Source organism: Trachurus japonicus, chromosome 7 (genome assembly GCF_045865225.1).
Source record: "Trachurus japonicus isolate A0001 chromosome 7, Traja_1.0".
NCBI lineage: Eukaryota > Metazoa > Chordata > Actinopteri > Carangiformes > Carangidae > Trachurus > Trachurus japonicus.
In genome coordinates this window covers 17,825,008-17,838,180 of record NC_140913.1, presented here as the reverse complement: position 1 = coordinate 17,838,180, position 13,173 = coordinate 17,825,008, and the positions used below count along the sequence as shown (strand labels likewise).

General features: G+C 39.2%; 1 protein-coding gene across 50 annotated transcripts in view; it reads left to right on the top strand.

Annotated features, from left to right (window-relative positions):
* kif1b (kinesin family member 1B) overlaps window positions 1–13,173 on the top strand; it is a 57,751-nt gene that overhangs the window by 27,923 nt on the left and 16,655 nt on the right. For 23 of the 50 annotated variants that reach the window (XM_085781741.1, XM_085781735.1, XM_085781734.1 and 20 more), the window contains 9 exons: window positions 765–844; window positions 1,222–1,328; window positions 1,685–1,768; window positions 2,049–2,229; window positions 2,355–2,427; window positions 10,043–10,148; window positions 11,257–11,405; window positions 12,306–12,484; window positions 12,692–12,829. In XM_085781741.1, the coding sequence (XP_085637867.1) occupies window positions 765–844; window positions 1,222–1,328; window positions 1,685–1,768; window positions 2,049–2,229; window positions 2,355–2,427; window positions 10,043–10,148; window positions 11,257–11,405; window positions 12,306–12,484; window positions 12,692–12,829 (1,097 nt within the window). Of the gene's footprint in view, window positions 1–470; window positions 534–764; window positions 845–1,221; window positions 1,329–1,684; window positions 1,769–2,048; window positions 2,230–2,354; window positions 2,428–10,042; window positions 10,149–10,275; window positions 10,294–11,256; window positions 11,406–12,305; window positions 12,485–12,691; window positions 12,830–13,173 lie in introns of all 50 variants that reach the window. The other 27 variants (XM_085781704.1, XM_085781690.1, XM_085781699.1 and 24 more) reach the window with 3 other exon arrangements.

Here is a 13,173-nt window from a genome sequence, read left to right as displayed (position 1 = left end):
TGATCGGTGAAGCATTCAAAGTAAAAATTTTACATCGAAAACTAAGGTTAACCCTTGAGAGTAATACTATCCTAATACAATGGCTAAGTAGATTAGTCAGACTTATTGTCATGATGCTTATTAAATTACAGGCAGTGGTTTATTCTCATCACTCTCTGTAGCTCTCCCAGTAGTGGCAGCAACATGTAAACTGGTAGACATGTTACAATCCTGACTTTGCCGACAAGCATAAAACAACAGTTATCTTTTAATCAGTGACTCTTCAGCACCAGCTGTCACTAGATCAGCTTTGCTTTCAGAAGACTCCCCTCTTTGAAATAATCCTTTTTAAGGCATGTTTCCACAACCCATCCCCCCACTGCTAATTGTGTTAGTTTTTTCGTTCTTTTTGTATTGTTTTTGTTCACATCCATTTGTCATCCATTCATTTTTTTTCCTCTCCTTTCACTCACTGCCGCTCCATGGGTTAGCATTTTGCAGAGAGGCCTTGTGATCTCTTTGCAGACTTTAATGGGGTGTTTTCCCCTAAGAAGGTTTGTGGTTCAGAACAGTAGCATCTAGCATCCGTTGTTAGTTGTTCTGTGATATGTCTAGACCGTAGACGTGTCCGATTGGTGTCACAAGCCATCAGCAATGTTTGTTGTGATTCTACTTGATTAGCATTTTTAATATTGTCATAATTTCCAGACTGTTGAATATCAATGAAATTGAATCCAAGGATTGTATTGATACCAACCTATTTACTATCTATATGTCCTTGGTAGACTCCACATCTGGTTAACCTGAATGAGGATCCTCTCATGTCGGAGTGTCTGCTCTACTACATCAAAGACGGGATTACGAGGTAACCAAAACTTGAGTGATGGCTCTGAAATGCAGCATTTGATGTTACGTAAGTGGAACTTTAAGAGTCAGAGAGAACTGGCTTAAAACCTGCCACTGACCGTCTGAAGTTACTTTCTTTCCCTCTTCGTTCTTTTGGCCCTCTCTGAAGTGGACTATTCCCTTTGAGTATATTGTTACAATATCACTGCAGGGGGAGGGTAATAGATGGCAGAATCATAGTTGTAGTGACTTAGAAGCGCTGCCTTCTTATAAGTAATGGTTTAAAGGTTCCATTTAATTTTCTGGCACTGATATTTTGCCAAAATGGCTGCCAGAGGAATGGGAGAGCAGAGTTCACTCAAGTCAAAATGGCCTCTCTGACTGTGATTGTTTCAGGGTTGGTCAAGCTGACGCTGAAAGACGACAGGACATTGTTCTAAGTGGTGCTCACATCAGGGAAGAGCACTGCATCTTCCGCAGCGAGAGGAATGCCAATGGAGATGGTGAGGCCCTGTATTATAAATTTGATATGAATTGTATTGATTGAATATTTGGATTCTTATTCTTATTCTTCTTAAACTGAGCCCATAGTAAAAAAAGCTAATTTTCCACTCTAATTTATTGACAGTCCAATATAACTCCTGTCTGAAGTCCTGTACACACCTACAAAAAACAAACGTAGGCAGACAGTGGATAAAATGGGTGTATTATCTATTGTGAATGGAAACAGTATATGCCTAAATGTCAGTAATGATCACACCCGATAGACGACACATTTGCTCTTTACAATATCAAATTAAACGGAGTGAGTCACTCAGAATGAGTCACTGTTTATTGATTGGTGTGGTTTCTGTTGAAGTTATCGTCATGCTGGTGCCTTGTGAGGGATCAGAGACCTACGTCAATGGCAAGCGTGTTGAAGATGCCATCCAGCTTCGTTCAGGTACGTACCTCATCTTTGTAAACAAAGTTGTAAATCTGATATATGTCTTATCTCTGTAGCAACTTAAAACATGGAATTGGATTTTCTTTGGACTTCCATGATTCATAGTTATGTAGCGTTGTTTATAACATCATTGTTTACATTAAAGTAAGAAAAACTGGAAAGAGGGTGAGGCTCTGGTTGGTTGGTTGCATTTACTGTTATTTACTGTTTACTGTCTTTGTTATTGTTAAGCCCTCCATCTTTATTCCTGCCACACGTGTGCCCCACCTTCTTTCAGGTAACCGAATCATTATGGGAAAGAACCATGTGTTCCGGTTCAACCACCCGGAGCAGGCCAGAGCTGAAAGAGAGAAGACCCCATCTGCAGAAACCCCAGTAGAACCAGTGGATTGGACATTTGCTCAGAGAGAGCTCCTTGAGAAGCAGGGCATTGACATGAAGCAGGAAATGGAGAAAAGGTATGACATCTTTCCTATTGGCTTTAATTCAGTTTATTTCTAATGGTGTCATTCAAACACAGATTGTATGGTACATCACAAACTGTGTCATGGATTTGACCATATATTTTTACTCTTTTATGTAGGCTCACAGAGATGGAAATCTTGTACAAGAAAGAGAAGGAAGAAGCAGACCAACTTCTGGAGCAACAGCGACTGGTGAGTTCAAATAAGCTGGTATTTAACCAAACCCACTTTGCAATTTTATGGAGTCTCTCTGTTTCCTGTAATCTTCATGTTAGAGATTGCAGACAAGTTAGTTGTAACAACACAGTGGGTTTAGTTGATGTTAAGAGATGATGATTTTTGCAAGTTAGGTATATCACCATCAAGCAGACAGTTTCTTGGACGTGTGTGTTACTTTGAGTGAAATGTATGGCAGGATTTTTGCCATGACTGGAATTCAAAGTTAAAGCATGGTTAGCTATGGTCAATTACAATTGGAAAGCTAGTCATTGGTATTTGAGAGAGACAGTTTTACTTGGTCCATTTAAATCCAACTAGTACTAATTCTCACACTTTTGAGATATGTGTGTGTGCGTATGAATCACACCTCTACTCTTAGCGCATGTCTGTTCTTCTTGCATGGAAGTTTTTCTGGTTTGAAACGGATGAGCTTTTACTCGCCAACCTCTTGAGTTGAACTGATTTTTCCATAGCAATTTGATTGATCAAGGATTAGACTGTAAAGCTTTCCCCTTTCCAAATCCCTGTTTTCCCCTTTCCTGTGTCTTCTTCTATAGTGGATCTGAATCTTGCAAAACAGCAATGTACAGTTAAAGCGGATTTGATATTGAGATAAAAATTTATTTAAAAAGGATTAAATATTTGACCACATTGAAACACTTTTATGAAGTGACGCTGCTTTTGCACGGTTCATGTTAATAGCATGTTTTCTTAACTCACTCAGTACTGGTTCTGGACTAAGTTGCAGTGTTTGCTGTTAAGCTGGTCAGCTCTGAAGTGGCTGTTGATTTGCTTGGATTAGATTTCTACTCTAGTTTTCTTGCTCTTGTTTTATCCTGAGTTTCATCTCTTCAATGCAGTTGCTGACATGTACAATGCATTGTGATAACAATAATTCCTGCTGTAGTTTTTGATGGATAGTGACAATGTGGTTTCTCATTGACTTCTTTGGCTACCTCTCTTCGCTAGCCTTACCTGTTATCTTGTAGCACACCGAGGGCATGGCTCAACAACAGAATTATCACTGCTCACAGTTGAATTAGCTTCCATACTCAGGTGGTGCTTTGTTTCAGAGCTACAGGCATCCGGTTCAGACTCCCAGGAACATAACATTCAATTCAAGCCATAGATACAATATCAGACATACACAAGACCTTAATTATCTGTACCCACTGGTTGTGATCTGTAATGTTCCTTGTCTACAAAAAAAATGAGAAACTGCATTTTATTTTCCAACTAACATCTTTCTTTGTAGTGGATTAACACTTTAACCTTCATTTCTGCCTGTCCTCTCTCTACTGGCTTTTTGATCAACTGCAAGAAAATTCTATCTTCTAACTCACCGCTAATACTAAAGCCACTCAAACCTTCTGGACTAAAGGGGGAAAGCTCCAAAATCCATCTACATGCATGCCACTGTAGCATGTTTGGGATCCAGCTTTCAGATCACAAAATTTTTCAATTAAGAAGAGGAATATCACAAGACAGTACAGAAGTGCTACAATTAGCAACTATCCTCTATTGATATTTCCTTTCTAATCATGATAGTCATGCTTTACCTTTATTTTTAATATTAATATGCAACATTGGGAACAAAATTGTTGAAGGGGAGCTCCCCATTTCTGACACGTTAAAACTCTTGGTTTTAGTGAATGTTTTAATTAATATACATTTATTTATATCAATATTACCAATTCATTGGAGATAATAAGAAAAGCAAACTGACAAGAAAGTCAATGGAAACTACTGTTTGTATATACATTTGTTTGTTTTTCTATCTTTATTTTGAAAATAGCTCTATATATTATGCTGCATGTTGCCATACATCTTGTATAGTAATGATGTATGCAAAATATTCAAATTTTTGAATACAATCGCCCTCTTCGGTAAAAAGTCTCAAAATTCTGAGCATCTGTCGAAGCTAAAACATCATACTCTTATTTAGCTTATACTTTTGGGATGGTTGAAGTTCCCATGTTGCATATTTATACCTTTTTAATCATTCTTTTTTTCAAAGAACAACATCTTTTCATCCTATCTTTGATTTCCCATTGTAATTTCTGCTTTTTTTTGGGAACCATTTGGTTTTTGTCCTTTGTTGTTTTCTCAAGGATGGAGACTCTGATAGTGGGGATGACTCAGATAAGAGGTCTTGTGAAGAGAGCTGGAGACTGATCACTTCCTTGAGGGAAAAGCTGCCTCCCAGCAAGCTACAAACTATAGTGAAAAAGTGTGGATTACCCAGCAGCGGGAAGAGAAGAGAGCCGGTCAAAATGTACCAGATCCCTCAGCGACGCCGCATCACCAAGGACTCCAAGTGGGTGACCATCTCGGACCTGAAGATCCAGGCTGTTAAAGAAATCTGTTATGAAGTAGCACTCAATGATTTTCGCCACACAAGGCAGGAAATCGAGGCACTAGCTATTGTAAAGATGAAGGAGCTTTGTGCCAGCTACAGCAAGAAGGACCCCAACGAGCGGGACTCGTGGAGGGCGGTGGCTCGGGATGTCTGGGACACTGTAGGAGTTGGTGATGAGCGTATTGAGGACGTCATCACCAATGGGACGCGAACAGGAGGGGTTGTAATGGATGAACTAAAAGTGCACATTGATAAACTTGAGGACATCTTGCACGAGGTAAAGAAGCAGAATAACATGAAAGATGAGGAGATCCGTGCTCTCAGGAACAAGATGGTCAAAATGGAAAAGGTCCTTCCACTCATCACCCCAGAGGGCCAAGAAAAGCCACCCAGTGTAGGCCCCTCAACCTCCCCAACCATAACGCCAAGTCCTCGAGATGCAAAACCTCCTGTGCCAGAAAAGCCTGATGTAGAGGAAGTAGATTCACAAACAGGCCAAAGTACAGGAGATGACTCTACCTTAAAGCGAAGCCAGATGCGCTGGATGCGTCAAGAGCAGTTGCGCCTCAAGAATCTCCAGCAACAAGAGATCTCCAAGCAGCTCCGCCGGCACACTGGACCACATCGCTTTATTCCCCCAGAGGACCGCAAGCTGCGCTTCCCCTTCAAGAGCAACCCTAAGCACCGCAACTCCTGGAGCCCTGGTACTCACATCATAATTACAGATCAACAGGTCATTGAGCTAAAGGTGCCCAAAGAAGCTGTAGAAGAAGAAGAGGCAGAGAGTCAGGGTGAAGGAATGATGGCTGCCTCAGTTGTCCAAGTCACTCCGCCATTACCAAGCCCAGCAGTCCAGCTTAGAAGTAAAGACTTGGAGCAAGGTTTGAGCCAAGGTCACAGACATAACTATAGGAACAACCAACATCAGCAGCCCCACGAACGAGGCCGCAGCAACTCTTTTAACCACCGCCAGCGGCCCTCTGGCTCCATGGAGTCACTGCAGCAGTCTGAAGGCAACAGGAGGCATAGCCAGGCTTTCTACCAGCCCCGCCACCATCAGAACCAGCCAGCACCTCCACAGTCACTCCATCAACAGCCATGCCACTATAATAGTATGATCTATACAGATGGAAGCTGCAGTGGCTACCAGCAGTACCATCACATTGACCATGCTAACCATCCAGTCAACTTCCAGGCACCACCGCGAATGCGCAGGCAATTGTCTGCCCCTAATCTAAAAGCCAGCAGAGAGACGACAGTCTGAGTGGGACTTGTGGACTAGTTTCAAATACTTTTAGTAGGCAAACACATTACAGATCACAACAGCTCAGAATCACGAGTCAAACAGCCAAGACAGACTGTGACCTTTGCACTTGATCAGCGTGTTATTGGTTGATCCAAAAGAATTGTATGTATTATAAAAAGACATTTTATCATCGTCATCATCATAATATATGCTGTTTTATCAGTTTTTGCTGCATTGTGTGCGCTATCATCACTAGAATTAGGAGAGCTGTCATAAGGAATTGAAGCCAACAAATGATAAGGGGATTGTTTTTGCCATGCCATGCCTACTCTTTTCATTTTTCAACATATGTGACAGTTCATCAATCATGCTTTGATTTGCAAAAAATTTTCTTCATGGTTGAATTTATGAGTTTACATTTTTTTGCCATTATAGTATTGATTTATCAAGAATGTTTTTCACCACTACAGTATAAACACATTGAAGTGTTTAATTTGTTGTTGTTGTTGCAGCCCAAATTAGCAATCAAAAAACACCCTATATTTATTTGTTTCGTTGTACAATGTGACTGAATGTCAGGATGGACGAAGTGGTTGTTTTTGCAGTGTCAACTTTTGTTTTGTTTTTTAAAACATTGACTGTCATCAATCATCAAAGGCCTTGATCTGGAATCAAAAGACCAGTATGTTGGATATTTTAGAACTGATTATTGAATAACCTGATGCACTAATCAACTACGCGACTGCCTTTTAAATAGACTGAAGTAGTGCTCAAAGAAAGTGGTTGTCAAAAAGTGCCTTTTAATGCACTAACTGTATTAATATTATTGTTTTTCCCTTTGTTTTAGTTTAGTGCTCATGCACAAGGCTTCGGCAAAATTTTGTGAAAGCAACTTCACACCTTACCTAACCAAAACTAACTTTTTAGAAATAACAAATTGCTTCATTCATTTTCCTAGCAAGCAACTTCATTGCTTGATTCTTTCTTAGATTTGTTTCAAATATATAACTTCCACACACTATTATAGTACTTTGCACTTCCTTAAGTCATGGATAAGCTGTAATTAGCTAGTTAGTGAATACACTAATGATATTAGGCAATAAGTTACTGTATTCTTGAATAATTCAATCACCCCTGACAAATTGCCCACATTTTATATAATTCTATGTTTCTTTCCAGGATATTTTCATGAGAAATTATCTTTTAATCCTGGAGTTTACTTAAGATCCTATCAAATGTAAGAACCACTATGCTGAAATGCTGGAAATGGACCTAACTGTATGAAAAGGAACACACAATTATCAGTTTGTCAGTTTCATTGTAATGAACAACACATTATGAACTGCTCATGAATATCATGATTTCCATCAAGTCTAAAAATTAGATTTTTGGTTTGTGGTTCACTGAATAAGCACAGAGTTCACTGTGCCTTTGAATGGATGTCCTGAGTGTTGTCATGGTTCCCAAAGACTTGCCTTGAAAATGTTGGAGGGAGGACAAAGACTTGAAGTGCCTGCATAATGTTATTAAGGACACACATCTATGTCAAATGACGTTTTTTAGGATTTAATTTTTTTTAACTGCATCAAATGCCACATTCACACAGTGTAAGTGGAGCTATCAGAGTGATAGTTTATGAAATCAGTCACCATGTCAGTCCTTCGCCTCTGTAATTTAACTGATGCATATCTGAATTAGTCAATCTCCTTTCTTGCTGCATCTGTAGCTTTAAAAGAACCCATTCATTATTTCATTTCAGTATCAGATGGCCTTCAAATCATTTGAGAGAAACAGTGACACTCAGCAGCATGGGAAAAATCTTTAAGGACTATCAACATGTTCAAGTTGGGTTTAGAATGATGAAATTATTATCTGTTTTATATTTTAAGTTTTGACAGTATATACTCTGCCTTACTATGCTGTAACAAAAACCAAATGATATCATGACATATGCAAGTCTAGTTCTCTTCACCCGACGCCTCATGTCTTTATGACTATCTTTGCATGCAATAGCTTACATTTCTTCAGCTCTAATAAATGCTCCATTAAAGTTATTTAACATAATGCACTGGTGCTGACAGTGACCAGGTAAGCTGGAAAGAAAGCAACATCAAAAGGACAATGTACCTTTTACTGTTCTTTATGAAATATACAAACATTGTCTGTGTTAGGCCTCAGTTCAAAGAGTGAGTGTTGTATGTCTGCTTTTTGAATCTGCGTTGTCAAGTGCCTCATTGTGGCTGTGTACCAAGTTGTGTTGCTTCCTTAATCAAGCACTTTGTGCAAACATACCGTATTCCTTGGAACAGTGTTGTTCACAGGTTTTAGAAAAGGATAAACTGAATCCCTGTGTTTCTGGAGATTTATTTTCAAAGTATGAAATAAAATGACATGCTCCAAGTGCAGTTATTGGTTATATATGGGTGGTATTTGTTTTTCACACTCAATAAACCAGTTCAGGGACAGAGACACATCAGTATGGTATATGTGAACTACACAGCAATGACCATTTGAGACATTGAACAACACCTCATTTTAGGTTAAAGATGCATCTGTATTAGGCTATTGTATATAAATTGTATGTATTAAAAATAGTAATTATTATATACACAATTATGTCCCTGGAAGTTGCATTTTCACATTTAACGTTTACCCATTCAACATTTTTTTTTTAAGTACCACATTCACATGCTTCATTATGGCACACACTGTTTTAGAAAAACAGCCTCCAGCATTTACATTCAGTACAACTAGCTTGGTGGAATTTCCAGAGGTTGTTTGAAATGAGAGATTTCAGCTTTTAGCTTGTTGGTAGGATTTCAGCAGAGTGGAGGTTAATGACGAGATGAAAAGGCCGCATTGTCTTCCCAGAAGACACTGAACAAACAGGATGAGGTCATCGGGACCAATGCCTGTCCTGCTCTGATGAGAATGGCGCCCCTCATTGGATTACAGTTGACTCAGCTTCTAGCAGCACCTCTCTAACCCTCTCTTCCAATCCAGCCGTCTCTCTCAGAATAAAACATGTTGCCTCACCCATTAAAAAAAAAAGTGGTTAAGGGGGATAGAAAGTAGAAAACACAATAAACTCCTTTACCTTTTTGCTTTTTTTGTCATTATGGACAGTGGACATGTGATTCTTCATCATATAAAAAAGTTAATCCTCACAGATGGTTTCATATGATCGTCCAACAAGATCACAATTAGGCCTGGGTCAGTGTTCAATAATATTTAATATGTCATATTTTTGTAAATTTCCCATAACATGAACATATTAATATAGGCTATTTACCTATCTATTTATTTTGCACTTTTGCACAATCTGACCTGATGCCCAATACAACTCCGATCTCACTGCTTTGCTGATTAGCTTTAGAGCTAAATCTGGCATATTTACATATTGTATGTTCATGAATATGCAGAGTCCCGTTACAAAATAAACAAATAAATGAAATGAAAAATGACTGTACATTTTACCTTGGCATTTGACAAATAAAACAGCTGTCTAGTGGCAGCATCACCACATAAGATATTTTAACACTTGAATATAAAATACAACAATTATATAGATACAATGAAATAAATGAAGCCCCTCACCCCTCAGCATTACATGTAGTGGCATTTAGAGTGTACTGTGTGGAGATATTAAAGTTCAGATATTGTCCAAGCCTAATGACTTTATACACTCTGATCAAATATGCAGGGTTTCAGTAGAGGTCTAAAAATGTACAGTAAGGGAAAACATAGCAAACTGCCCTTCTGTATGTCTTCCATGTGTCATTTGGAGCAGTAACCAAAGTCATCAGTGCTGAAGTGGTAGAAATCAAACTCTGCTTTCATTATAGATGTTCAAAAAGAAAAATGAGTCACAGTTTGTGTTTTGGGTCGGAGTCCGGCTGATGGCGAGCTGAGCTCACCTGTTGTTGCGGTTGATGGACACTTGTCCATGTTCTCTTTCCTCTTCCTTGTGTGTTGGTGTCCAGGTTTACGAGAGCAAATTGCAAGAACTTCAGAAACAGGTGGAGACTCGTTCACTGGTAGCTGAGACACCTGATGAAGAAGAGCTGGAGGAGGAGGAGGAAGAGGAAGGTGTGTACTGTAATTTTTCATGTAAAGGTTTCATTCATACACTGTATATTAGCCCTGGGCATACAGTATATAGTATATACATTTATATATAAAATGTACTCTGTTTTCTTCCACATTTTCTATCCAGAACCTAAACTACTGGGATGTGCGTATAGTACTTCATGTTTCATAATTAAGAAAGAAAATGTAATATCAGCCTCATTGAGATTAATTAAACCTTGTTAATATTGCCATACTAATTACCCATTCAAGATATTCAATCAAGTAATAAATACTGTAATCCTGTTAAAAGAAACATGCTACTAATTTAAAATAAACCATTCAGTCTAAGGGACCTTACTTCAAGTTCCTCATGGTTTATCCCATCATTTACAAATCACCTGGCAACCATATTTCCAATCATGCAGCTTTTCCATAATAAATGCATTTCCCTACCTTCCAAGCTCCCACTGATTTCCAATTTCTTTAGCAGCACTGTGAAATCCAACTCACAGATAGTTGATTGAGATTCTTACTACCTTGATGACTAGTCACTTCAAATCTGCCTGACGTAATTAAAAATATACTTCTAATGTGCAAATTGCCGTCCTATCCCATCCAGGTAGTACAATGTTCAGTCATAATAAAACTAATCTCTCAGACATGCAGGAATGGTCCATCAGGTTGAGAGTAATAGCAGGTTATGATTATTTGTATTTGTATAATGGACTAAAACTCTTTGTTATTGAATAATGGACTGTAGCTTTAAAGAACAAACCCAGTGCCCCCATTTTGTCACTGTTTGTAGATGAAATACTTTTCTGCAGCTGACTGTAAACTCTGATGTAAGATGTCTCTGAACACATCACAAAGGAACAGTTTTCCACATTCAGACCACAGGCACTAGAAATCCCACAGGAATTACTTGCAAGAACCATGCACTGAAATTATGGATGATATTTTATTCCACATTATGGCTTGATCAGAATTACAGACACAAATGTAAAGTTCAGTGGATTATGGTAGGCCATGGTCCCTTTTGGCTTTATATGCATTTACATTGTGTGTGTAGTACGTATGTCTTTACGTGTATATTCATCATGTTAATGTAAACTCCCATCTCCTGCAGTACCATGGACTCAGCATGAGTTTGAACTGGCACAGTGGGCCTTCAGGAAGTGGAGGTACCACCAGTTCACCTCCCTCCGTGACCAGCTGTGGGGAAATGCTGTCTACCTGAAGGAGGCAAATGCCATTAGTGTAGAGCTGAAGAAGAAGGTGAGCGAAACGGCATGTCAGTTTGTGTCTATATGGCAAAGAAAAAATACATAAACACATGCTTTTTTTTTTTTTGCAGAAAAGAGTTTTCAATCCTTTGTATTGTAAAAGGTCAGACGGTCCTTCACTAATGTAATCATAATATATATCTGCTGAAATGAAACACACTCTTAGTCAAGTTCTGGGATGTTCGACTATGACGCTTGATGATGGTGATGGGGATCTGCTGACCAAATTCCTAATTACAAAACTGCATGGTGATATCATGAGAGACACCACAAATCAGTTCCACAGCTCCACACACACACACGCTATTCGGTCTAATGTGATACCAGTGATTTAAAACTCAACTTAAAACATAATGTACTGTATGTTGCACATGCACAGGCCAGTCATTGTTAGTGGAGTCTTGACTCATTATATACAGAAATTGAATGTGTCACAAATCAGAGGCCACAGTCCATCCTTCCTATTAGGAGCTCAGTGTTATTTATATCCTTGTTTAGTTCAAGGAGCTATGCTATTGATACTGGAGATGGGTCATCTGTCCGAGATGTTTTCAGAGAATTTGATTTATCTTTATGTTTCATGTATCTGCAATTTATGTCCAGTGCTGTCAAGTGGTTTAGCATTTTGGCCCCCAGAGGGTGCTGGGCTGTTAGAGTCCACGAAACGAAGGAAGAAATTGATTTGTTTGACCTGTCAACCTTGATATATCTGCAGTGAAATGATACCATACCATATTTCTTGATCAGAGCTATGAAATCAAGCTTTTAAGGTGCACCAGTTCTGAATTTTATGTCACGATCCTTAAAGTCAGAAGATACCATCTTTTTTTTTGCTGTCGCATTTCTGAATGTCCTGTTCCTCCTCTCCTCTCCTCTCTACTACACTCTTCAGGTCCAGTTCCAGTTCGTCTTGCTGACAGACACGCTGTACTCTCCGCTGCCCCCTGAGCTCCTGCCCCCTGAGCCAGAGAAGGAGCGTGACGCAAGGCCCTTCCCTCGCACTGTGGTGGCTGTCGAGGTTCAGGACCTGAAGAATGGAGCCACGCACTACTGGTCCCTTGATAAGCTCAAGTAATCACCATATGCTACGTATTTATACAGCTCATCTTTTACACTCAGTGTCCTATTGTCACTGCAGTCAATCTGCCCCAAAGTAATACGACAAATAATAAAGCGACCCGTGACACCGTGATCTGTATGTCTCACAGCATCTCTTCCCGTCAGCCACTCTCTCTGCACTTCTCATTAATGCTGAGCGCACTCTGTCGTCATTTGCAGGCAAAGGCTGGACCAGATGAGAGAGATGTATGACCGCGCCGGTGAAATGGCCTCCACTCATCAAGAGGACGGTGAAGGCACTCTGACAGGAAGTGACCCCTTCTATGACCGTTTCCACTGGTTTAAACTAGTGGGAAGGTATGTAACGCTCCAAATAACACACATATACTGTATATGCTATAGTATGACAAAAAAAGATACCATGTTTGAATGCTGTTTATTGTGGATGCTGTTTACTGAAATGTATCTGAAATAACATCTAAATAAGATTAGATATGGTTTCACACAGACAGCTTTTGGGATCCATTTTTTCTTTTAAATGGATCGACACATTTACTTTCATTTCCTTTTTCATTTTCATGGTCACATTTTTGTTCCACAAATTCATTTTCTGTCTTAAAGGTCATAATATCACATGTTTTGGCATCTTATGTAATCACATATGTCTATTTTTGTTCATGTAAATCTTATTTTTTGTCATG